The 27,962-nt window shown below is 40.6% G+C and overlaps 1 protein-coding gene across 5 annotated transcripts in view; it reads right to left on the bottom strand.

The window, feature by feature from the left end:
• Nucleotides 1-5,107: 5,107 nt before the first annotated feature.
• Nucleotides 5,108-27,962, bottom strand: part of GALNTL5 (polypeptide N-acetylgalactosaminyltransferase like 5) — a 63,286-nt gene continuing 40,431 nt past the window's right edge. For 4 of the 5 annotated variants that reach the window (XM_054495254.2, XM_054495256.2, XM_054495255.2 and 1 more), the window contains 4 exons: nucleotides 21,963-22,212; nucleotides 16,975-17,092; nucleotides 10,162-10,311; nucleotides 5,108-5,301 (listed from right to left, as the gene is read on the bottom strand). In XM_054495254.2, coding sequence (XP_054351229.1) covers nucleotides 5,146-5,301; nucleotides 10,162-10,311; nucleotides 16,975-17,092; nucleotides 21,963-22,212 — 674 coding nt within the window. In that variant the 3' untranslated portion in view covers nucleotides 5,108-5,145. Of the gene's footprint in view, nucleotides 5,302-7,905; nucleotides 8,907-10,161; nucleotides 10,312-16,974; nucleotides 17,093-21,962; nucleotides 22,213-27,962 lie in introns of those variants that run through there. The other variant, XM_054495258.1, reaches the window with a different exon arrangement.

The following is a 27,962-nucleotide window of genomic DNA, read 5'->3' as shown; positions in this document are numbered from 1 at the left end:
ACTAATCTTCTTTGCATTTCTGAAATAAATCCCACTTGGTTAAGAATATTTTTGAACTTTTTTGAAGAACTCATTGCTTCACAGTTAAAGTCTGATGGGGTTCACGTGTAGCAGTGGAGGAACTTCTACAGCTACTATAAATTAAAGAGCGCCACCTGAACCAAAGTAGTGGCCTTCTTGAGCTGAACTGAGCTAACCACATTCCCCAGCCCCTCTTCCACAGATACCCCATGGGGTTGTCAGGGTGTAGGGGACGCCATGTTGTGTCACCCAGGTTTCCCCTTAAGGACTGAGGACTTATTTCTCCAGTTGTTGGGTGTGTAGGCAGCTGATGGCCCCCAGCTGAGTCTTGTGGCCACTTCCCTCAGCCAAAGAGAACTGCTGCTGGGTGCCAAGTTGAATGCTTTTGACTCCTTCTACCATGCTTGTGTCTTGATTGGAAATTGACAGGTATTTCAGGTACTGGTTTCTCTTGCAAGGGCAGTGCAGAGAGCACACAGGTATCTTTGCCCAGTTTCCTTCAATGGTTGCAGCTCATGTGAAATATACATAGTATAATATCAAATAAGCGTCATTGGGGATCAATCCTGCTGGGATCCCCCTCAGAAACTATTCACAGCAGTGGCAGGCAAACTAGGGCAAAGTCTACTAGGTATATTTAAAAGTGTATTACAAGTTTATTTAAATACATAAATATGTTTCCAGAAAGTAATCCTTCCAACTACCTAAACTAGTAATGAAAAATTTTAAATATCACCTTAAACATGTATAAGGGGATACTAAGTTCTTGTATTTAAACCTTATTATTTTAGTATATACTCAAGCAAAAGAGTTTGAAGACCAGACCTTTAGGGCCTCACTACTCAAATGGTGGTCCAGCAACAAGCAACACCAACGTCACCTGGGAGTGTGTTAGAAATGGGGAGTCTTGTGCTCCACCTACTTAATTAAAATCTGCATTTTTACCAAGATTTCCAGGTGATTTATACACAAATTAACATTTGAAATCATGCTCTAGGATATAATCAGGGCATGTAAATTTCCATTGTTCCATCTTCTCCTGACCCTTGATAGTATCAGATATTTAAATATTTGCCAACCTGATGAGTATGAGATGCATCTGTTTATACTTTAAATACTATTCTACCTGATTAATGTGCAATAATTACTTAACCATTATTCTAGTAATTGAGGATTTGGGTTAGCTCCAATTTTTCACTATCATACAGAATGACACTAAAATGCTCTTTTCAGTGTATCATTCTGGTTAAACACAATCTTTGAGGCCACGCTGATTAGGATCATGTAAGGGCTGTGTTATTGTTTGTCCTTGGATACAGTTGCCAGATGAAATACAGGATGGCCTGAAATTTGAATTTCAGATTAAGAATAATTTTGTGGTGTAAGTATATCCTGTGCAATATGTGAGAGGCTTGTCTTCATCTGTGCTGCCATAATAAAATACTTGAGACTAGGTAGTTTAAAAACAAATTTGTTTTCTCACTCTCCTGGAGGCTGGGAAGTACAAGATCCCGCAGCCGTATCTGGTAGGCTGCTGGTGAGGGCTTTGTGCTACATCATAACGTGGCAGAGAATCGGAAGGGGAAGCGGGCACTAGCTAAAGGGGCAATGTTACTTATTAACAACCCGCTCTCAAGGTACCTAATCCAGTCTCAAGAGACTGGGAACTCTCAGTGACTGCGTTAATCTTTTCATGGGGGCCGATCCCTCACGGCTCAAATGCCTCTTAAAGGTCTTACTCTGTCTCAACACTGTTACCCTGGGGTCCAAGCCTCAACATGAATTTTGATGGGGATAAAAGGTATTCAAACTATAGCACTGTTGCTTTGTCAGTTGTTTCAACATGAATTATGGAGGGCACATTCAAAATGTAGCCATATGTACACTAAAATGTTACTGTCTATTTGAAATTCAAGTTTAACCAGGCATCCTGTATTTTTATTAGCCAAATAGGGCAACATTAACCTGGGCACATTCTAACCATCGTTTTCTCATCTATGAAATGAGGATAGCAGTAGAACTCATAAAGTTGTTGTGTGAATGAAAGGAGATAATCCATGCAGACTGCTTACAACAGAGTATGAAACGTAGTAAAAGCTCAGCAAATGTCAGCTCTTCTTAGTTGTTGTTTCATACAGGTGTGTCTTAGGATAAATTCCTAGAAGGATGTTTCAGTTACAGAACTCCTGGGCTTAATTTAAGACTTGTTTGAGCATTCCATCGTACCAAAAACTGTTTTGTAAGAAACCTTAAGCAGGTTACCAGATACTTTTCAACTAGCTTCAAAATACAATCAGATTTTTAAATTTCCACACAAAAACAAAAAATTGCCACCTATAGGCAAGTATCAATTTCCCTTTAATCACACCAAATATTTGGATATTGATTCTGATTTGTTTTCTATTTTAGGGTCAACTGAAGCAATATTTAAGAAGATACTGTCCAAGGGACATGCTAAACAATTTCTAGGACTTATCTGTGTTATCTAGTACCTAAACTAAATTACATTACAAAACTAAGACTTAATATTAGGCCTATGGCTTTTAACAAAAGAGAACACTCCTGTCTTTTGCTTTTGGGAAAGCTGATATTTACAGCATCCATTCTTTATGCTTACCAGAAAAAAAATATACTTTTTAATGTTACATATATATCATTTATATATTACATATAATAATTATATATAACATATAATATATATATTCTCAAATTTCAACTAGAAAAAAAGCTGTTACTTTAAGAAGATACTCCATATTTATACTACTATAATTCTCTTTTATTTTTTCAGCTACAGGATTTCTATTTTGCTTTTTGTTTGTTTGTTTTTTGAGACAGTCTCTGTCACCCAGGCTGGAGTGCAGTGGTGCGATCTTGGTCTTGGTCTCGGTTCACTGCAACCTCCACCTCCCATTCTTGTGCCTCCCAAGTAGCTGGGATTACAGGCACGTGCCACTGAGCCCGGGTTCTGTTTTGCTTTTTTTTTTTTTTTTTTTTTCTGACGGAGTCTCACTCCGTCGCCCAGGCTAGAGTGCAGTGGTGCGATCTCAGCTCACTGCAACCTCTGCCTCCCAGGTTCAAGCAATTCTCCTGCCTCAGCCTCCTGAGTAGCTAGGATTACAGGCATGTGCCACCATGCCCAGCTAATTTTTTTGTATTTTTAGTAGAGACCGGGTTTCACCATGTTGGCCAGGCTGATCTCGAACTCCTGATCTCATGATCCACCCGCCTCAGCCTCCCAAAGTGCTGGGATTACAGACGTGAGCCACCGCGCCCGGCCTGTTTTGCATTTTATCATAATTTTAGTAGACTCATGGATTTATTATGATTAATTTTTAAATGACTTTCTAGAGGCAGGAAAGGTATAAATAATATATAGGCCAAGAGTACAATCACAGCGTGGCACTTGTTTTGTGCTGCCAGATCAACCTTTTAAAGGATCAATCAAGTGGCTGTCTGTAATAGATCAGCCCGTGTCTGTCTAGCAATAGATTTTATACAGTATTTTGCTAAATAGATAGGTATAAAGAGGTTATTTGCGGCCAGGCACAGTAGCTCACACTTGTAATCCCAGCACTTTAGGAGGCCAAGGTGGGCGGATCACCTGAGGTCAGGAGTTCAAGACCAGCCTGGCCAACATGATGAAACCACATCTCTACTAAAAATACAAAAATTAGTTGGGCGTGGTGGTGGGTGCCTGTAATCCCAGCTACTTGGGAGGCTGAGGTATGAGAATCACTTGAACCCGGGAGGTGGAGGTTGCAGTGAGTCGAGATCGGGCTATTGCACTCCAGCCTGGGCAACAAGAGTGAAACTCTGTCTCCAAAAAAAAAAAAAACTTCATTCCCAGCAACTAGAAGAATACCTGTCTAATTGAATGAGCTCAATAGATGATTCAAATTGTTTTTCTGCTGTAAAAACTAACTTACCTTCTTTCCAGCATAGACTATTCTCTTCCACTTTTTTTTTTTTTGCCCCTTTCAATGCGTTTCTTCTCTCATTATCTGTCTCTCTTTCTGAATTCAGTGTCTTTCACCTTCTTAGCCACCATCACCAGCATAAAACCAACAGTGATCTGTCTAACTCCAAAGATGCCAAAGAAGTACTTTGGACATCTGGGAATGTGTTTACACAGGACAGACAAGGCACCCAGCTGCTGCTTCCCTGATCCCAGCTAAACAGTTTACCAAGAGTCAAGAAGTGTCTGGAGAGCTGCAGGCCAGAGCCATAGGAGGAGACAGACATGAAAAAGGCAAAATTGGCCGGGCGCGGTGGCTCACGTCTGTAATCCCAGCACTTTGGGAGGCCGAGGCGGCCGGATCACAAGGTCAAGAGATCGAGACCATCCTGGCCAACATGGTGAAACCCTGTCTCTACTAAAAGTACAAAAATTAGCTGGGCATGGTGGCGCGCGCCTGTAATCCCAGATACTTGGGAGGCTGAGGCAGGAGAATTGCTTGAACCCGGGAGGCAGAGGTTGCAGTGAGCCGAGATTATACCACTATGCTCCAGCCTGGCGACAGAGCGAGACTCACGGGAGACGGAGTATCTTCAGATGACAGAAGGGCTGGCAGGAACAGATGGGGAAGCTGGCCTGGAGAGCTGACCAGACACCCAGGCAGGTGGACTGGACGTCAGACGTTCAGGTATGCAGCTGAGCAAGGTGTCATTACCAGAATCTACCCTGGCAGGAAGAAAGGAGCTTGCCGCAGCTCAGCCAAAGTCATGAGAGCATGGCTCCCTAAGAAGGCAATCGCGACAGATTGTCTGGGGCAGAAGCCGGGTTGGCAAAGGGAAAGCAGTCCCTACAGTCTACCAGGGCCAGGTGGCTGTGGTAAACAAATGCACTTTACCTCAGTCAGCTGTATGATAGAGTCGTAACTGTTTGACCACTTACCTTTCTAATGTTCAAGGTCTTGTCACCTCAGAGATTCAGTAGCAGATGAGTAACAAAGAATCAAGAATTTTCATTGAAGGGAAAATAATAAAGGCACTCACGTCTGGTCATATTTTTTTAATTGCATTTCACGTAATTCCACGATGTTCCAAACTTACACTCTTGTGTCACTATGTTGAATGACTAGGAGACTTTTAACCCTTTATTAATGAAAGGGATTTATTTTCCTTTCACGAGCTGTTCACAGATGCCTCCAACTCTGGGAAGACATTATCCAAATACCACTGAAATGACTTGCAACCCAGTCGTTTCCTTAATTCAACACGCTCGCGAATGTTTCCGTAGGTAACATATTTCAGACCAGGCTTTCGAAGAAAAAACTGCTCCTAAATGAAAATATAGAGTCAGTCGTTACTTTCAACCAAACAAATCTTTGGTGATCAAATGATTATATCTAACATAGACACATGTATTTTCATCATGTGAACTAAAAAAGCCCTCCAGATCCCAATTTTTTTCTGTCCAGGGAATGAAGGCAGAGACATACGATGGGACCTCGGATTTACCCACCCTGCACATGTTCACAGCACATGCCATGGCACCCTAGAGGGATCCAGGAAGACTGCGTCCGCTTCTCAGGAGCCAAAGAAGCACAGCCACCTATTGTGGTATCCCCTTTCTCCTGTTTTTTCAACAACACCCAAGGACAAACCCCGTTAGTCCCTGGTCCTGATCAGTATGTTTGTCTTTTCAGAAATGGGGGATGATGTAGTAAAGGAAGAATAGATCCTGCAGGAGTACAGCCTGGATTCAAAGTCTGGCTCTGCCATTCAGGGTCTGCGTGACCCTAGGCAAGTCTTCCCCTTGCGAAGTGCTTGTGAGGGTTGAACAGTCTAATAGGGACATGCAAAGCCCCTGGGCGAGCATGGCTGGCACATACTAAGTGTCATGTCTGAGGTGGTCATTATTACCACACTTGGTTAGTTTTTTGTGTGCTCTGACTTAAGGAAGCCCCAAGAATGAATGTCTAATGGACTCTGTTGGCCCCATGTTGAAAAAAGGTATTCTAAGTAGACTGAAGCCCTTTGCAGACAGAACCCTTATCTTTTCATCTGTGTTTTCCCAGGCCTGGCATTCAGGACAGTGATAGTGTTGAATGACAGAAGGAGTTTGCTCATCCAAATTAAGGTATTATGGGCATGCCATATTGGATTCTCCCTGGGGATTCGTGACCACTGTAGGTCTTTGCCATCGCATTCTGCCACCCCTAGGTCCCCAGGGTGGATTGGTGCAGGGGGCGAGCCTGCAGGTGGGGGAGGGTGCCATAATTTTGGAGACAAGACAGCATGGATGACCTTAGGCACATCTTCCTGTCCAAATCCCTCTCTTGTCCCAATCAGTCACTAAATTTCTCATTGTGCTGTATTATGCAATCCATTGATTTTTATACTTAACACATCATATCCCTTTAAGTTAACTTTTTGCTTTGTGAAAGTCAGTAAACCATGCAGAAATAGCTATGTTCAATTCAACCATCTAGATCCCTGACCAGCGTTCACAGAAAAAAAAAATCAACAAACATGAAAATAAGCTTAAGAGTTGTCGTAATGAAATACAATTTTAAACAATGAGATGTTTTTTAACCTATCTGATTAAAACAAACAAACAAACAGTTCAATTATAACCAATATGAGGAGACAGGCACTTTCGTATACATTTGATGGCAGCACAGATGACGAGACAGACAGTGAAGATCATTTGGATATTAACCCATCAGGATTTAAAATGTACTAACTCTTGCCCCAGCAAGTTCATGTCTTGAATTTATTCCAAAGATATATTTGCAAAAATATGCACAAAAAAGTATGTCAATAATTCTCATTTTAAGGCTGGGCGTGGTGGCTTATGCCTGTAATCCCAGCACTTTGGGAGGCCAAGGCAGGCAGATCATGAGGTCAGGAGTTCAAGACCAGCCTGGCCAATATGGTGAAACCCCGTCTCTATTAAAAATATAAAAAATTAGCTGGGCGTGGTGGCATGCACCTGTAGTCCCAGCTATTTGGGAAGCTGAGGCAGGAGAATCACTGAACCTGGGAGGTGGAGGTTGCAGTGAGCCAAGATTGCGCCACCGCACTCCAGCCTGGGTGACAGAGCAAGACTCTGTTTCAAAAGAAAGAAAAAAAAAAAAAAGAATTCTCATCTGAGGATTGTCAAGAAAATAGCAAAAAGCCGGGGAAATCAGAATGCTTATCAACTGGTACTATTTATTAATGGGATCAATTTTGGTAGATCCAGTTAAAGGAACTATTTAAAAGAATGAGATATGTTTATATGTTCTGATTTTGAAAGACAACTTGAAAGCCCCCTGCTTTTTCTTTCCTGATCATAGCCCTTTTCCTTTGTTTTAAATGCTATCTTGATTACGTATTAATTTCTTTTTATTCTAGCTTTGATATCTGATTATTCATGCCAAATTATAGGTTTAATTTTACCCATTTGAACTTTATAGGAAGGAAATAATACAGTATAAGTTCCGTTGTGTTTGGCTGCTTTCATTCACCATTACATCTCTGAAATTTACCTATGCTCTTGTAGGTACAGTCATGTACCATGTGATGATGTTTCAGTCAACGCCTGACCAGGTACATAATGGTAGTCCCATAAGATTAGAATACCATACTTTTACTGTACCTTTTATTTAGATATGTTTAGATACACAAATACTTACCATTGGGTTACAACTGCCTACAGTGTTCAGTAGAGCCACATGCCATACAGGTTTGTAGCCTGGGAGCAATGGGCCATACCATATAGCCAAGGTGTGCAATGGGCTATACCATCTCCATCTAGGTTTGTGTAGGTACACACTATGATAGTCCCACAACAATGAAATCACCTAATGATGATTTCTCATAATATATTCCCATCGTTAAGTGAGACATGACTATACACTATAGTTGGTTTTCTTTCTTTTCTTTTTTTTTTTTTTTGAGATGGAGCTTCACTCTTGTCACCCTGGCTGGAGTGCAGTGGTGTGATCTTGGCTCACTGCAACCTCTGCCTCCTGGGTTCAAGCAATTCTCCAGCTTCAGCCTCCCGAGTAGCTGGGATTACAGGTGCCCACCACCATGTCCGGCTAATTTTTTTTGTATTTTTAGTAGAGATGAGGTTTCACCACATTGGTCAGGCTGGTCTTGAATTCCTGGCCTCAGGTGATCCATCTGCCTTGGCCTCCCTAAGTGCTGAAATTACAAGTGTGAGCCACCACGCCCAGCCCAGTTAATTTTCATTGCTGTATAGGATTATAGCGACTAAATATATCACAGTTGTCCACTCTACTCTTGATGAGTATTTGTATTGTATTAAGTTTTGGCTAAAACAAATAATGCTGTTTATTAGTTTTCTTATTCATGTGTCCTGGTGCACAAAAGCATGCGCTTCTGTAGCATATGCATGAGCAGAACTGCTGAATCACAAGATATTCAGATCTTTTACTTTAGTAGGTGCTGCCACGCTATTTTCAGATGCAATTTTGTAAAAGTCAACACTCCCATAAGTGAAAGCTGAGAGATCCTATTGCTCACCGACACTTGGGCCTGTAAGTTTTTGTTTTGTTTTGTTTTGTTTTTTGAGATGGAGTTTTGCTCTTGTTGCCCAGACTGAAGTGCGATGGCACAATCTTGACTCACTGCAACTTCCGCCTCCTGGGTTCAAGCGATTCTCCTCCTTTGGCCTCCTGAGTAGCTGGGACTACAGGAGTGTGCCATGACGCCCAGCTAATTTTGTATTTTTAGTAGAGATGGCGTTTCTCCATGTTGGTCAGGCTGGTCTTGAACTCCCAACCTCAGGTGATCTGCCTGCCTCGGCCTCCCAAGTGCTTAGATTAGAGACATGAGCCACTGTGCCCAGCCAGGCCTGTCAGACTTTTAAAATTCTGCTAATCTAAGTGGTGGTGTTGAAATAGCTCTTTGAAGTTTTAGTTCACGTTTCTCTAATTACAAAAGAAATGGAGCATTATTACCTTCATAATTAAAGTGTGTTTTTTCAGTTAGAGAAACATAAGATGAAGACCAGGACATACACTGTCAGAGAGATTCTTACACATTTCTATATTTTCGTCTGAAATGAGATTTTGCTGGGGTTTTTGTATTTATTTATACATAGCTTCTGGATGGAGGATATGCACCCTTGTAAGTCCTGGCAAGGTACTTAACTCCTGGGGAAATGCACAGATGATAGGGTATAGTATTGATACAGAAATCTTTGGCTGTTGGTCGAAAAGTGGTAGTGGAAGTTCTCACACGGTCTCAAGACCAGCAGCATCCACATCACTTGGGAAATCAGCGGGGAAGAAAAAGAATCTCAAGAGTTGCACATGGGCCGGGTACAGTGGCTCACTCTTATAAATCCCAGCACTTTGGGAGGCCGAGGTGGGCGGATCATGAGGTCAAGAGATTGAGACCAGCCTGGCCAACATGGTGAAACCCTGTCTCTACTAAAAATACAAAAATTAGCCAAGCCTGATGGTATACGCCTGTAGTCCCAGCTACTCCAGAGGCTGAGGCAGGAGGATCGCTTGAATCCGAGAGGCAGAGGTTGCAGTGAGCTGAGATCACGCCACTGCACTCCAGCCTGGGCGACAGAGCAAGACTCCGTCTCAAAAAAAAAAAAAAAAAAAAGAGTTGCATGTGGGGACAGGGCAAGGAGAAGCTGTTTGCTTCAGGTGTGGGACAATTCCCTGGAGGTGGGAATGGAGGGAATAGATCCAGCACCTCCATAAAAAAGACTGCTCATGTTGATTGATTTACTTCTGAGAGACTTGAGTTTTCCCAGAAATTAAAACAAAAATAATGAGATGTAAGAGTAGCAGCTTAGGATGAACTGAGAATAGGGTTGGGGATGGATTGATGAGGGTTTAGAGGGGTGCTGTATTCAAGAAAAACAGAGAAAAGAACAACTATCAATAACTATCAATAGGTAGTTTTTTATCCTCACCCTCCTCCCACAGTCCACCCTCAAGAAGGCCCCAGTATCTGTTGTTCCCTGCTTTGTGTCCATGTATAATCTTTAGCTCTCACTTATAAATGGGAACATGCAGTATTTGGTTTTCTGTTCCTGTGTTAATTTGCTTAGGATAATGACCTCCAGAACAAATGCTGGATCTGGAAAGGCAGCAGCAGGCTTCCTCAGAACAAGTCCTGCTCCGGCCTCACATGCATTTTCCAAATCAAGGATGTGTTCCCCACCTTATATTCATCCAGCCAAACGTGCACCAGTCTTAGGTAGTTATGTGTCATAGCACTGATGATTGTAGAAGGTTTTCCAGTTTGTTTCTTACTGATATGTCCTACTCGAGAGCAGGGGATTATAAAGAGTTGGCCTCCACACATCCAGATCTAGGCATAAGAAGAACAAAAATCATATGAATGCATTATTACTGCTAATAGGCAACTGCTTTTAAACAAATATAATGGCCAGGTGCGTTGGCTCATGCCTGTAATCCCAGCATTTTGGGAGGCCGAGGCAGTCAGATCACCTAAGGAAGGGAGTTTGAGACCAGCCTGGCCAACGTGGTGAAACCCTGTCTCTACTAAAAATACAAAAATTAGCCGGGCGTGGTGGCGCATGCCTGTAATCCCAGCTACTTGGGAGGCTGAGGCAGGAGAATTGCTTGAACCCAGGAGGCGGAGGTTGTGAGCCAAGATCGTGCCACTGCACTCCAGCCTGGGCAACATAGTGACACTCCATCTCAAAAACAAAAAACAACAACAACAAAAACCCATAATAATGGCTAATTAAGTTTCTTATTTAATTCTCACAACAGCCTTATCATTCAGATTCTGTGATTATTCCCATTTTCCAGATGAGGAGATAACACATAGATTGGTCAAGAAGTTTGCCCAATGACACAGAAGTTACACAGCAGAGTACAAGGTTCAAATTTAGAAAGCCTGACTGAGAGCCAGCAATGAAGACGAAGGGGTTCTGCCTCTCTCATAATTACCTACAGGAATTGCTGGATGTAGGCAGGAAACAAGAGAAATGCTGATCATGACTGAATTCAATTATTCATCTTTTTTAATACCTAAAACTCCTTATGTTGCTCACTTTTAATAGCTATTAATTTTACTACACAAAAGTAAAATATAACCATTGAAAATTTGGTAAATGCAGGAAAGCACACAGAAGAAAACAAAATTCACTTCTTGTCCTAACATTCCAAGTGAGTCAATATTAACCCAGGTATATATGTAAACTCACGTAGACATAAACATTAAGATAACTTGATTTTTTTTCATTTGATGTTGTGTGAAATTATTTTTGAAGTCTTATGTTGTTTGGACATTTTGGTAGCTTCTGATTTTTTTATTAAAAATAATACCCCAAAGAACGTGCTTATGATATAAATCTTGTGCACCTGATTTCTCATCTTACAGTATACTTGCCATAAGTCTTTTGTTTAATTACTCTAACCACTCCGTGAGTAGCTCTCGCACCAACACAACTCAGCTATTCTGGCTAAGCCTAGAAGAACCACTTTAGCGATACAATGGATTATGAGAAATAACCATTGCTTGTTGCTTTAAGGCACTGTGTTTTGGAATAGTTTGTTATACAGCAAAAGCTAGCTGATACATGAAGGAGCATTTTCCTCCTAACACCAGTTTTTTTTTTTTTTTTTCTTTCCAACTTTTGTTTTCAGTTCAAGGGTACATGTGCAGGCGTGTTACATGGGTAAAATGCATGTCTGGGGGTTTAGAGCGCAGGTCATTTCATCACCCAGGTAATGAGCATCGCACTCAATAGGTAGTTTTTTATCCTCACCCTCCTCCCACAATCCACCCTCAGGAAGGCCCCAGTATCTGTTGTTCCCTGATTTGTGTCCATGTACAATGTTTAGCTCTCACTTATAAATGAGAATAGGCAGTATTTAGTCTTCTGTTCCTGTGTTAATTTGCTTAGGATAATGACCTCCAGCTCCATCCACTTTGCTGCAAAGGACATGATTTTATTATTTTTAAATGGCTGTGTAACATTCCATGGTGTATATGTACCACATTTTCTTTATCCAGTCCACTGGTTTTTGTTTTTGTTTTTTTGAGACTGAGTCTTGCTCTGTCATCCAGCCTGGATGCCCCACCATCCAGGTTCAAGCGATTCTCATGCCTAATCCTCCTGAGTAGCTGGGATTACAGGCACACATTGCCAAACCCAGCTCATTTTTGTATTTTTGGTGGAGATGGGGTTTCACCATGTTGGCCAGGTTGGTCTTGAACTTCTGACCTCAAGTGATCTGCCCACCTTGGCCTCCCAAAGTGCTCGGATTAGAGGCATGAATCACCATGCCCGGCCCCAGTCCACTGTTGATGGGCATCTAGGTTGATTCCATGTCTTTGTTATTGTGGAAAGTGCTACAATGAACATATGTATGCATGTGTCTTTATGGTAGAACAATGTATATTCCTTTGGGTATATACCCAGTAATAGGATTGCTGGGTCAAATGGTAGTTCTGTTTTAAATTCTTTGAGAAATCTCCCAACTCTTTTCCACAATGGTTGAACTAATTTACACTCCCACAGCAGAGTATAAGCATTCCCTTCTCTCCACAGCCTCGCCAGCATCTGTTTGTTTTTTTTGTTTTTACTTTTTAGTAATAGCCATTCTGACTGGCTAACACCAGTTTTATTTACTTAAGTAAATAAGACCTCCGTCCACTTAGCTGGTCATTCCAGAAACTTGGTGTGATAGATTGAAATCTTGTTCAATAAACAGCTCAGTCCTTGTCCCTCACCTTGCGGAACAGCATGTTTCCCTGACCCACTGAATTTGGGCTTCTCTGTTCGACACATTTGGCCAATGGATCGTGAGCACACATCATGCATGCAGAGGTATAAATGTGCTGTGTGGTTTGGCTTGACTTTTGAATTCCTGCCATTCAGCATGAGAAGGATATGCTGTGAGTCGCTGCTACTCCTAGAATGATAATCAGATCTGAATCCAATTCAGAGACTAGAGCCCAGCCCAACAACCTGTATTCTGAGGCAGAGCCACTTTGGCCAACCATGGACAGATGAAAGAAAAAGTAAATGCTTATTGTTCTCAACCACTCAGTTTTGAGGTAGTTTATTACATAGCATCATGATGGCAAGAGCTGATTGCTGCTGTGACAACAACTGCCTGAATCCTAAAACTCTTAGGAATAGAAATTCTGAGCAGATGGGCCAAAGGTAACCCACTGAGGTACTGGAGTGTTCCAGGCAGAGAAGGAGGAGACTGTTGAGTGACTTGCCTAATTCTCCCTTGTGCAGGTGTTTGAGAATTTGCTTGACAATTTCTCTATTACAGAACGTATGGTTTGTTTTCACACCAGAGCATCCAAGGAGAGTTAGCAACCTTGTGGAGTCTAAGCTGGCATTGATATCTAAGAGGTTCAGCATGGGGGAGAGGCAGAGAAAAGGGCTTCTCTAGGGATAATCTTTCAAGTGCAGGGCAAGGCCCCGGTTCCTGGAGCAGCACACCTTGCCAGTATCTGGGGATGGCAGGATGGACTGCAGGTGTGGGGGAGATCAGGCGAACCAAGACTGCAGATTGTTGGGGCTCTTTGAGGCCAGCCTCTGCTTTGCCAGGAAAATTGAAATGCCATGTTGAAGCTCAGTTACGAGAACCATTCAGAGACTGGAAGTGAACCTGTAGCTTTGTGGGCATCCACGAACCATCACTTTCCACGAGCAATAGTAGCACTGAGTTCAGGGCAACTAAAAAAAAATTCAGAGCATTGGAGGCTTCCAACATCAGATGGAAGTGACTTAGAAACAGGGTAGAACTGAGCTGGTGGGGTCTCAAGACCTGAAACTGAGTAGACAGCATGAGGCAGGAAGCAACAGGTTGGGAGCAGAGTGCTTACTAGTTCTGTGAATTTGGGCAAGTTACTCAACCTCTCTGTGGCTCAGTTTCTCCACTATAAGTCAGAGATAATGGTGGTACTTACCTTACAGGTTTGTTAGGAGGATTAAATGAGTTAATATCTGTAAGATTTTAGAGCAGTGCGTGTCCGATACAAGAACTTGTTAAATAAAATATATTTTATCCTTTACATGTATCTTAAATGTCAGTTCTTCAGGGAAGCCATCTAAGACACATAATCCCCCAAGAGAAGGCTAGGTTCTCCTTTTATAGGGTCCCATAATACTCTGTATTTCTCTATTGCATTTATCAAAAATAAAATTTTTTTTTTGAGACAGAGTCTCGCTCTGTCCACCCAGGCTGGAATGCAGTGGCACGATCTCAGCTCACTGTAACCTCCACCTCCCAGGTTCAAGCGATTCTTGTGCCTCAGCCTCCTGAGTAGCTGGGATTACAGACGTGCACCACCATGCCCAGCTAATTTTTGTATTATTAGAAGAGACGGGGTTTCACCGTGTTAGCCAGGCTGGTCTCGAACTCCTGACCTCAGGTGATCCACCTACTTTGGCCTCCCAAAGTGCTGGGATTATAGGCGTGAGCCGCCGGACCTGGGCCAAAAATAAAATTAAATATCTGATAATCTCACCCTACTCAATAGATAGAAGATCCATGACATTAGAAGCACTTTTGGCCTGACGCGGTGGCTTGTGCCTGTAATCCCAGCACTTGGGGAGGCCGAGGCAGGCGGATCACAAGGTCAGAAGATCAAGACCATCCTGGCCAACATGGTGAAACCCCATCTCTACTAAAATACAAACAATTAGCCAGGTGTTGTGGTGCATGTCTGTATTCCCAACTACTCAGGAGGCTGAGGCAGGAGAATCGCTTGAACCTGGGAGGCGGAGATCGCAGTGAGCCAAGATCGCGCCACTGCACTCCAGCCTGGCGACAGAGCAAGACTCCGTCTCAAAAAAAAAAAGAAGCCACTTTCGTATTGTGTGCCACTGTATTTTAGCACCCAGCACAGTGCTTCATACATAACAGTACTCAATACATATTGTTGCACGGATGAATTAATGAAGACTGTGTCTTCTCAATGCTCAGCATACAGCACAGTTTGACTCAAAGGAAGTGCTTCTTAAATGATGGCTAGATTGAGCTTAAATATTACTCTCAAGAGATAGTCCTAAACTGAAACTATAGAGTTGGATATTATCATGATACAAGTGTTAGTTACAGCCATGGGGATTGATGCAAGTATCCTACTAAAAATATCAACAAGGGTGTGGCACAGACCCTCGGCGATCAGAGTAGACTTGCCCTGCCAAGTGCTATTCCCTTAGTTACTGGAACATGGGAAGGTCCAGGGAGCGTAGACCTATGGTTGGGCTGCAGGTGGAAGGTATTTGGTTGGCTCAGAGTAGAGGTTTTTTCACACCAGATGCAGAAAGACTGCATTATGTTAAAAACCAGTGTGGCTTCGCAGGTGCAGAGGACCTGGATGCTAGCCCTGAGCCCTGAAGAGCACATGGGGTAAGAAGCAAAGTCTGACAAGGATGGAAACCTTGCGGACACCTGTGTCTAAGAGATGAGCCACAGCAGAAATTCCTACAAAGGAAACTGAGAACAAGTGAGCAATGGAAGGCAAACCAGGAATATTGTCCTAACGTCCAAGAAAACTTCCAGAAAAGACAGTTTAGTGTCAGATGCTGCAATGACCTCAGATAGATGGAAGATCAAAAGCCATCCATTAAGGACATCGCCACAAAACTGGTGGCAGTTCCTGGAACGATGTCACAGAAAGCTGAGGGCCTTCCAGGATACCGATTTACTGGAATGAGGAGTAAACGAGAAATGAAGAGGTGTATGCATGTGCAGAGATCATTCTTTTCTCAGGAAAGACAAGGTTACTTGTCGTGGTTAGAGACAGCTGCCGGTGTCAAGAGAGTATTTCAGCTACTTATTAATTTACATACTTCTTTATAAAAAGACACCCAAGTATATTTAAAACATATGACGGGCCATCAGGAAAGGCGCCACTGAAATATTGGAGTAGGAATAATTAATGTTTGAATAATAAATTAGTTGTCATTTGCTATCTATAGGGAATGTAGGGCCAGAAAAAGGAATATACTGGCTCTCCAACTCTGCTTGTATAATACACAAAACTGATCACAGTTACTAGATCCTGAAAGGAGGTGAACTCCTTGAGCCATTTTCTTAGAGTGCAATATAATAAAACAAGGAATAATCAACCAAACAGAATAAAATGTGCCAAAGGCATGGGCATTATAAAATAATGCCTGGGTCCAAAGGGAACATGAGAATGAAAAAAAAAAGCAAAAAAAAAAAAAAAAACAAACAACAAAAACAACAAGCTTAAGAGGGACCATCAAATAGAGGCTTGGAGGAAACAATATTGTTCTAGATATTTTTATATGCATAATCAAGTATCTGAAGCATTACGAAAGAAGTCTGCTTGGGAACTTTAAAAGTGAACAAATAACTGGCCAAAAGAAGGAAGGAAAAGAGAGAGAAAATAAAATCCAAAACAGAAAAAATTGGAAAAAAACACAACTACTGAGACAATAAAAATAATAGATTTAAAATATTATATTAATTTGATATACCATACATCAGAAATAACAAAACATATGGTATAAGAACCTAATATTTTTAAATTAAATTAAATATATTTATTTTAAGAAGTAGAGGCTAGGCACAGTAGCTCACACCTGTAATCTCAGTGCTTTGGGAGGCCGAGATGGGAGGATTACTTGAGCCCAGGAGTTCAAGACCAGCCTGGGCAACATAGCGAGACCCCCATCTCATAAAAAAAAAAAAAGTAGAGATGGGGGTCTCGCTATGTTGCTGAGGCTGGTCTTGAACTCCTGGCTTCAAACAATCCACCTGTCTCAGCCTCCCAAAGTGCTGAGATCACAGGCATGAGCCACCACACCAGGCCAAGAATCTAATATTTTATTAAATGTTTTCCATTTTTACAAGGAGCCCCATAAATTGTTTATTGCATGTGCCGCTGGAATGGTACTGGATGTTCATGTAGGAAAACTGAGCATAATTACCACAGCATTGTATGTGACAAAGTTAGGTTTCACTCTCTATAGCTATTTTATAAAAATAAAATCCGAGTTACCCTTAGTGAAAGTTCCAAATTTTCTCCTCCCCAAAAATCCATATCCTTGTCATACTGTCCAATTTCATTAAAATAATGCCGACGTATAGCAAAAATTCCTCCAGACATTGCAGGTGACCTAGAAAGGGGACATAAATATGAAATTAACTTCACAGAGAAAGTCATTCTGTATTTTCCTCAAAATTATATTAAATTAGTAATAACTTTTAGTTTAAAATGAGAAAACAGGCCGGGTGTGGAGGCTCATGCCTGTAATCCCAGCACTTTGGGAGGCCGAGGTGGGTGGATTACGAGTTCAGGAGATCGAGACCATCCTGGCTAACACAGTGAAACTCTGTCTCTACTAAAAACACAAAAAATTAGCCGGGCGAGGTGGCATGTGCCTGTAGTCCCAGCTACTCGGGAGGCTGAGGCAGGAGAATCACTTGTACCTGGGAGGCAGAGGTTGCAGTGAGCTGAGATCATGCCACTGCACTCCAGCCTGGGACGACAGAGCGAGGCTCTGTCTCAAAAAAAAAAAAAGAGAGAAAACATTAATACTAAAATTATCTTATTAACATTTAAGTATATAAAATTACTAAAAATCGCAACTAACAAAAGTAGGCAATAACTTTTACTTAGTTCTCACCAAAATATGTATGTGATATATTCTAAATGTTTTCCTAATGAGAAGGAAAATGATATTTGGAATATAAGTTTCCCATGAGGATGACAATTGAACTGGGTAGCAGGGCTCAGAGCTCTCCCTTTCTAAAGATGTTAGGTGAATTGTAATATTTACTTCTGGACAAACCATAATATTAACAAGCATCTTGTTTTGTCCACCAATAGTAGGGCCAAATAATACCAAACTAAGTAGTTTGAAAATAGTCACAGCTGGGTGTGGTGGCTCACACCTGTAATCCCAACACTTGGGAGGCCGAGGCTGGTGGATCATTTGAGGTCAGGAGTTCAAGACCAGCCTGGCCAACATGGTGAAACCCCATCTCTACTAAAAATACAAAAATTAGCCAGATGTGGTTGCCCACGCCTGTAATCCCAGCTACCCAGGATACTGTGGCATGAGAATCGCTTGAACCTGGGAGATGGAGGCTGTAGTGAGCTGAGATCGCACCACTGCACTCCAGCCTGGGCAACAGAGTGAGAATCTGTCCACCCCCCCACAAAAAAAAAGAAAAGAAAAAGAATCACAAGTTTACGTTCATTTGCTCAAAAAAGTATTTATTGAGCACCTATGTTTTAGGGATATGAGTCACTCAACACACAAAGCAAGACCCATGTGTAGGGGAAAGGGTAGGGAGACCCATTAGAGGGGCTGCAGAGAAAAATAATGGGATCCTGGCTAAGAATGCAGCAATGTAGGTAGTAAGATGCGGTTGAATTCCTGGTATATTTTGGAGACGGAGCTAACAGATTTGCTTATGGGTCGGGTGTGGGGTGCCTACTGCACCAGACGTGACACACATTGCCGAGTGCACCAGATAGGAACATTCCTATCAGAATCCAGTCATGCTGTTATCTCTGCCAATTACAAAATTAAAACCACCTTATTTTGACCCCACTTCCTGTCAGTTATATCCCCTTTTCTCTCTTTCGTATTAAAGTCTTAGAAAGATTTGTCCATCACTATCTCCAGTTCCCTTAAAATCCCTTCCATCGGGCTTCACCTCCCGCCATTCACAATTAAGACTTGTTCATGACCTTCCCATGGTTTAGTCCGATGCTCATTTCCAGTCCTTATCTCGCTGATCCAGCCACCGTGTTGGATGCTGCTGGCCACACCCTTCTCTTGGACATACATGCCTCCCTGGGCCTCCAGGGAACTAGAGTTTCCTGGTCCTTCTCCTCTCTCCCTGATTGCTCCTTCCCATCTCCTTTGCCAGTTCCTCTCCTCCTCTCAACTGTCAATGTTGAAGCACCCAGGGCTCAGGGCTGATCCTCTACACTTCTCCACTCACCCACACAGTGATTCTCATCCATCCTATCCATGACTCCCAAAGGATGCCTCCAGCCCTGACCTCTCTCAAAACTCTAGACTCATGATTGAATCCATATAGGATTGTGTTCAGTACCAGAGAATCAAAGAGTTATAGATGATATGAAGATAAATGTCATATCATGTTATATATTGAGTACTAAGTGATTCTATTGACAATAATTCTATTACTGTATTAAAGACTTCTAGAAACAAGTAACAGAACATTTTGATGAAGACTAAGAACTTGAAAGAATAATCTCTGGAGGCTTTTTCCCCCTGGGTCTCAATACACGTATGCTATATTTTTCCAAAACCAGAAGAAATCTCACCAGATTGGTTTAGTAGGTCCTTTTGGTCCATCCATCGCATAAGAGACTCATGTATCCAACTGCATCCAACTACCTACTTCACATCCCCAATTGAATGCCAAATAGCCATCTCAAATATGCCCCAAAGAGAATCTTCCTGCCAAAAACCTGCTCCACCTGTGGTATTTCTCATCTCAGGGCACAGCAATTCGGTCCATCTGGTGTGAAGGCCAAAAACGTTGGAGTCAGCTGTGGTCTGAGACAGCCGGCAGAAAGTGAAAGGGCCTTGCTCTGCCCTTGGAAAAGGGCAGGGGGCTGGGGGAAAAGGGCATGATCCTTGGTCATGGTGATGCCTGCATGTCAGCGAGCTGGGGAGGTCTTGAGTTATCATTGGCTTAAACCCTAGGCATGATTTTGTTTTTTGTGTGTGTGTGTAAGTTTTCCAAAACTCATTGCACCTAGCTTTTTTGGTCGTCATTAGAACTAAGGGAAAAATGTATCTTCAGATATGAATGCTAATTAATACCATGACTAATATGTAACAGATGCTGGTGAGGATGAGGAGAAAAGGGAACGCTTGCACAATGTTGGCAGGAATGTAAATTAGTACAACCGCTGTGGAAAACAGTACAGAGATTTCTCAATGAACTAAAAGTAGAACTACCATTCAATCCAGCATTCTCACTATTGGGTATCTTCCCAAAGGGAAAGAAATCATTTATGTCAAAAAGATACCCGCCATTGTATGTTTATCACAGCACTATTCACAATTGTAAAGTCATGGGATCAACTAAAGTGTCCCTCAGTGGAAGACTGGATAAAGAAAATGTGGTATATATACACAATGGAATACTATTCAGCCATAAAAAAGAATGAAATTATGTCTTTGGCAGCAACATGGATGGAACTAGAGGCCATTATCTTAAGTGAAACAATTCAGAAACAGAAAGAGAAATACACATGTTCTCATTTATAAGTGGGAGCTAAATAATGTATACATGTGGACATAGAGTGTGGACTGACAGGCATTGGAGACAGAAGAGTGGGGACGGGAGGGCAGTGGATGACGAGAAGTGACTTAATGGGTCCGGTGTACATTGTTTGAGTGGTGGATACTTGAAAAGTCCAGACTTCACCACTAGGCAATATAGCCATGTAACAAAATTGCACTTGTACCCCTTATATTTATACAAATAATAAATCAATAAAATAATAAAATAAAATTCATTTTTTCTTTTAACCTTTAAAAAATAACTTATTTTTTCTTATACATATTATTATATATTTTAATGTAACATACAATTATAATATATGTAATATGTATAATATATATTACATATAATATGTACATATATAATCATACAAAGGTATCATACTGACAGAAAACTTTTTATGGTTTGATTTTTTAATTTAACATGTGAGAAGTTTTCTTTCTAGTTAATTAGCCCTTGAAAACTTAACTTTTAATGATTATGTGATAGTCCATAAAAATGAATATACTTTTTTACCCATTTCAATAGTATTGAATATTTATGTTGTTTTCAGTTTTTTATTAATATAAATATTGACACACTATATATATCTCCGTGCTTATTTCTGACTCTCTTCAAATAAATTCAAGTAAGTGGATTACTGCATCAAAGAATAAGGATATTTATAAGATTCTTAATTTGCATTGCCAAATTGTTTTCAAAAAGGATGAACCAATGTATATACACACGAGCAGTGTATTAGAATTCTAAACATTTTACCATTTAGCAAATAAATATTAGGAATAGAGTTTCCCTGTTGAATATCAGTTATTTTTACATTAGAGCCTAAAAATGTTTTATATGTGAGATATGGAAATATTACAAAAATTATAAACCAAGTTTGTGTAATTGGAACACCATAGCTATTTCTTACTAAAAGTAACTTTATTTAAAATCATTTTGAGATAACTCAAAAGATTAATGCTGTTTATTTTTATTAAGTTGAGATTTCCACATATTACATTTTATTACAATAAAGTACACCTTTGTTCCTCTTTGTTCCAAAGTCTGTGACATTACCGTATCTAATGTTGATATTGATCAGATCACTTCCTCTGTGTCAGGCCTTATGCTATGTGTTTTACACGTATTGGCTCATTTAATCCCCTTGACAATCCTAAGAAACGTGTTAATTATTACTATCACTATTTAACAGATGAGGACAACATTGAAGTTGAGAGAGGTAATTGTGCCAACTGAGGGCCGTCTTAATGTACAATTCCAGACATGCCATTGACCTTGTGGTCTTTGTGTGAACAGTAGCTCCTGGAGATGTGCAGTGCACAGCTGGTGCAACTGTACATGGCAGCCCTAAACTGCTCACAAATGATGGAGTCTCTCCTTCAAACCAGGTCTGTTTGACTTGAGCTTTTAGTCAAAATGAAATATTGCTCCTGAAAGTCATGATTGAATCCATATAGGATTGTGTTCAGTACCAGAGAATCAAAGAGTTATAGATGATACGAAGATAAATGTCATATCATGTTATATATTGAGTACTAAGTGATTCTATTGACAATAATTCTATTACTGTATTAAAGACTTCTAGAAACAAGTAACAGAACATTTTCATTAAGCCCAAGAACTTGAAAGAATAATCTCTGGAGGCTTTTTCCCCCAGGGTCTCAATACACATATGCTATATTTTTCCAAAACCAGAAGAAATCTCACCGGATTGGTTTAGTAGGTCCTTCTGGTCCATCCATCTCATAAGAGAAAACATTATCCCATTTAAATTGTAGGTTCCAGTCAAAAGTTCCCCTTACAACAGGAGAGGGCTTATACTCCAGAGTTCTATCATCAATGACATCTATCAGGGGGCACACCACCATTTTGGGGTCCTTGGCAATGGCATGCAGCAGGGGCTCCAGCCATTCTCTGTTCACCTCACAGTGGCTGTCCAGGAACACCAGAACATCCCCTGGGGAGGCAAGAACAGGACAACGTTAGTCCACATAGCTGAAAAAATATGGCAATCCAAATCAAAGTTCAATGTGATGAATATTTCTTGAGCATTTATTATGTGTTTGGCTCTTACAGTGCTTTCATTTTCATTGGGAGGAAACAAGAAATACATTATTATGTACAAAAATATGCAACATCATGTGCCATAGATGTTGAGAGGAAGCCAGTAATTGTGGGTTAGAGAGTGGTTTTGGGGAGAATTCTAAAGGAGCAGGTGGAACTGAACTGGATTTCCATTTTAAAAAATGATTTTAGCTTGGTCTTGACTGATCAGCTTAAATTTAGCAAATTGTTACTGAAAGGACACCTTCTTAGGCAGTGAGTTTGGTGCATGGGATGCAGACATGCATCACGACTTTTGCTCTTGAGTTCAAACTTTTTTTTTTTTTTTTGAGATGGAGTCTTGCTCTATCACCCAGGCTGGAGTGCAGTGGCATGATATTGGCTCACTGCAACCTCTGCCTCCTGGGTTCAAGCAATTCTCCTGCCTCAGCCTCCCAAGTAGCTGGGATTACAGGTGCCTGCCAACATGCCAGGCTAATTTTTGTATTTTTAGTAGAGATGGGGTTTCACCACATTGGCCAGGCTGGTCTCGAGCTCCTGACGTCAGGTGATCTGCCCACTTCAGCCTTTGAGTTCAAGCTTTAGTGGGGACCTATTCTGCTTAGAGGACATGGGAATAATTGGCATGGTTAAAGTAAAGAAGGTATATTATTGAAGTACACCAGGGGCTTAATGTAGAAGGAACCCCAAACTTCAAGTAGCAGAGTTTAGACTTTTTCTTGTAGCCAGTGTAAAATCATTAGAAAGGTATAAAAAAACCCATGTTTCGATCAGAAGACTTAATATGGCAATAATCCCCATACTAATCTACAGATTTAGTGAAATCCCTATTGCAATCCCAGCTGGCTCTTTTTAAAGAAATTGATCCTAAAAGTCATATGAAAAGGCAATGGACCTAGATTAGCCAAAATAATTTTGAAAAAGAAAAATAAGGTTGAAGGGCTTTCTGATTTCAAGGGTTACTACAAAGTGATAATAATCAAAACAGTGTGCCATTGGTGTAAGGATAGACACAGAAACCAGAAATAAACCATGTGTCTATGGTCAATTGATTTTTGACAAGGGCCAAGACAATTCAATGGAGAAAGTATAGTCTTTTCAATAAATGGTGCTGAGGCAACGGAATATCCACATGCAAAATAATGAAGTTAGACCCCTACCTCATATCATACTAAAAATCAAATCAAATGGGTCATAGACCTAAGGTAAGAGCTAAAATTATAAAACTCAGAAGGAAACATAGGCATATATTTATGACCTTAGGTGAGGCAATGGTTTCTTAGATATGACACCAAAAATACAGGGGACATAAGAAAAAATCTATACGTTGGAATTCATGAAAAGCAAAAACTTTTGTGCTTAAAAGACACAATCGAGAAAATGAAAAAAAAAAATGGCCGGTGCGGTGGCTTATGCCTGTAATCCCAGCACTTTGGGAGGCTGAGGCGGGCGGATCCCCTGAGGTCAGGAGTTCAAGACCAGCCTGGCCAACATAGCGAAACCCCATCTCTATTAAAAATACAAAAAAAATTAGCCAGGTGTGGTGGTGGGTGCCTGTAATCCCAGCTACTTAGGAGGCTGAGGCAGGAGAATCACTTGACCCCAGGAGGCGGAGGTTGCAGTGAGCCAAGATCGTGCCACTGCACTCCAGCCTGGGTGACTGAGCAAGACTGTCAAAAAAAAAAAAAAAAGAAAAAAGAAAAAGAAAAAGAAAGAAACAAAGAAAGAGAAAAAAATCCACAAAATAGGGGAAAGTATTTCCAAATCATATATATACTAAATGACTTGTATGAGAATATATAAATAATTCTTACAAGTTAGTAATAAAAAGACAAATAACTTGATTTAAAATGCACAAGAGATTTGAATAGACATTTTTGCAAAGATGTATAAATGGCTGATTAGCATGTGAAAAGGTGTTCAACACCATTAGTCATCAGAAAAACGTTAATAAAAATCACAATGAGGTATCCCTTTACACCCACTAGGATGGCAAGAATGAAAAAGACAGACAATAGCAAGTGTTGGGGAGGTGGTGGAGAAATTGAAACACTTGTCCAATGTTGTTGGGAATGATGGGTGGGAGGGAAGGAGTACAGAGAACAGGAAAGTTCTTTCTTGCCTGGACTTGGCACTCTCTGGGCTGACTTCTCTGAGGGTGTGGCTGGCAGAGTAATTTTGAGGACCTCCCTTCTCATCCCTGGTGGTCTCTTGTCAGCAGTTCCCACAAACTGGGCAAGTGCATTCTATTCTGGTGACTCAATCTGTCTTCTCAGCTCCTTAAGATCCTGGTTCTGCCTCCAGCTTCTCTGCTGAGGCCTGTCCATTCTTCTAGATAGTCCTACCGGACACCATCTAAGATGATCCCTATAGCTCTCTCTCCAACACTGCCAAAGCAAACTCTGCCATAAATACAGCTACTAATCTGAAAGCAAGTGTCCTTTGTTCTACAGCTGGTCACAGTCTTTTCATCCTTTTGATTTTTGGCAAAAAACTAACATTAGTTCACTTTTCCTCAATCCCAATATATTTCCAATTTTATTGTATTGATGTCTGAGAATGTGCTGAATTCATATTAAGTCTCTCTCACCAGGCTTTGAGCAGTAGCTTTCTCCAAAAATCTCCTTTAATCTCTAACAATATGACTCAATCTGGCTGAGCCATCTCATTGGTTCTCAGATCTCTATTTTGAAATATCTTTATCGTGGTCAGTCTCACAACTCACTTTGGAATATTATAGCTATGACTTTCATGCCTCAACCAAAACTGAGCTAACAAGAGTCCCATTTTTAACACATATAAGTTTTCATACTATTGGCAGCACACACAGTTTTATACTTCACATTTTTCACCTAAAATAGCTTCTATAATATTACATAACATTATTAGCATTTTAAAATCATGTCTGCTAATTTGATAGGTGAAAAATAACATCTGGTTCTCCTAAGAAGATGTACGAATGGCTGGCAAGCACACGAACAGATGCGCAACATCATCAATCATTAGGAAAATACAAATCAAAACCAAAGTGAAGAACCACTTCACTTCCACTAGGACAACGAGAACTTAAAAAATGAAAAATAAGTTTTGGCAAGGATATGGAGAAATTTGAACTCTTACACATTGCTGGTGGGAGTGTAAATGGTGCAGCCACTGAAGAAAAGAGCTTGGCAGCTCCTCAAAAAATTAAACCTGGAATTACCATAAGACCCAGCAATTCTATTCCTAGGAACATACCCAAAAGAATTGAAACAAATGTATGTATGTGCATGGTCACAGCAGTACTGTTGACAGCAGCCAAAAGATGGAAATAGCCCAAATGCCCATCAATGGATGAATGGAGAAACAAACTGTGGTATATCACAGAATGGAATATTATTCAACCATAAAAAAGGAAGGAAGTACTGACACATCCACCATGTGGATGAACCTCAAAAATATGCTAAGTGAAAGAAGCCTGACACAAAAAGTTACATATTGTATGACTCTGTTGATATGAAATATCTAGAAAGAGACAGAATACAGATTGGTGGTTGCCAGGGACTGGAGGGAAGGAAGCTGCTTAATGGCTAAAAGATTTTCTTTTCAGGTAATGAAAATGTTTTGGAGTTAGAGGTCATGGCTGTACAACATTGTGAAGGTGCGAAATGCTACTTAATTGTTCATTTTTAAATGATCAGTTTAATGTTAATCGTGCCTCAATTTTAAAAAATCTGGTTAATTTTTTTTTAATCGCTGGTGAGGTTGAATTTTCCACATGATTAGCCATTTGTAAATGAAATTGTCATGTACTTTGCCTATCGGAGTAGTTTTTTGTTTTTTTTTTTTTAAGATAGAGTCTCGCTCTGTCACCCAGGCTGGAGTGCAGTAGCATGATCTCAGCTCACTGCAACATCCACCTCCTGGCTTCAAGCAATTGTCCTGCTTCAGCCTCCCAAGTAGCTGGGATTACAGGCACCTGCCAACATGTCCAGCTAATTTTTGTATTTTTAGTGGAGATGGGGTTTCACCGTGTTGGCTAGGCTGGTCTCAAACTTCTGACTTCAAATGATCCACCTGCCTCAGCCTTCCAAAGTGCTGGGATTATGGGCATGAGCCACCATGCCCAGCTTGGAGTCGTATTTTTAATGGATTTTAAATGTACATTTTACATACTAAGAATATTGACTTTTAGTCTTGTTATATTTCCCTAGCCTATTGTTAATTTCATTATTTTTTATTTGCAGCAATTTTACATTTTTTTGTTAAAAAAATAGACTTTTTTTGGCTGCCTTTTCCATTGGTTTTAAGCTTTGAAATTTCTTTATTCATAAAACAGGCAAGTATTAATCTATGTTTTTATATTTTTAAATTATCCTTTAAGAAGTTTATGATGATGATGATATTTTTACAGAGACAGTCTCACTCTGTTGCCCAGGCTGGAGTGGAGTGGCGCTATTATAGCTCACTATAACCTCCAACTCCTGGACTCAAGCGATCCTCTTGCCTCAGCCTCCTGAGTAGCTAGGACTACAGGTGTGCACCAACACACTCACCTAATTTTTTAACAAAAATTTTTGTAGAGATTGTGTCTCACTGTGTTGTTAGTCTGGTCCAGAACTCCTGGCCTCAAGCAATCCTCTTGCCTTGGCCTCCTAAAGTGCTGGGATTACAAGCATGAGCCACCACACCTGGCTATGGTTTGATTTTTTAAAATAAAATTAACATTAATCCAGTTAGAGTTATGGTATGAAATATAGACCTAGAATTTTCCCAAATGGCTAATTGTCTAAGCAGCATTAAACAACAACTGCAACAAAAACATTTTAAAAGTCTTTTTTCCCATACAGATTTGTGGTATCTCTTTATTGTATATAGTGTACATTTGTACCCTTAATATTGAAATATTTAAATATTTGCAACTTTGAGGATTCTAATGACCCAGAAAGACCACAAATGCAATATTAAAAATTGCAAAATAATTTAAAATTATGCTTTATGCAAAATTAATTTGGGGTATGCCTGAATGTTGATTTAAGTTAAAAATATGTGGGAACAGGCCACCTAGCACCTACATTTCAATGAGATTTTATTTTCACTCATCATAAAGTATTTAATGGGGGAAATTTACATCCTATAAGGAGAGCAAAGTAGTAGTGAGGGTCCCTCTCCAGCTGATTTTTCTCCTTCACAGGAATATTTTGTGGGAACCTAAAGTTTGTTGCTATGAAAGGACAGTTGCTCTACTTCTGCTGCCCTTGAGAGTTTCGGGGAGGACCATGCTATTTGTTGTTTTTAGAGATAGCCTATCATTCATATGCTAGATGACCTATCAGACATTCATCAAATTCTCTTTAGGGCTTGTGATGAGTAAAGGGTATGAGGTCAAGCCAGCCTGATAGAGGAATTTTTCCCCTACTTGCTTCCAAAGAGTATTTGTGGAAATATTCTAAACAATTCCATTGCTCCCTAAAGTTTGGAGATGGGAGCTATGTTCTCCATCTTACCCTGTGTAGAAGCTTATTTTCTGCTCTCCTGTAGTAGTCTATTTGCACCATTTCTCTAGGGATTGTGGATTGCAACGTTTGTTAACTTTTTTGAAATGTAACAAATATTGTATGTATCAATTTCACAGTATTTCCTGTTTTTCTCTGTTTTGTATTT

This window comes from Pongo pygmaeus, chromosome 6, assembly GCF_028885625.2.
Source record: "Pongo pygmaeus isolate AG05252 chromosome 6, NHGRI_mPonPyg2-v2.0_pri, whole genome shotgun sequence".
Lineage (NCBI taxonomy): Eukaryota > Metazoa > Chordata > Mammalia > Primates > Hominidae > Pongo > Pongo pygmaeus.
Note: the sequence above shows the minus strand (reverse complement) of the source record. Positions and strands in the feature narration are given on the sequence as shown.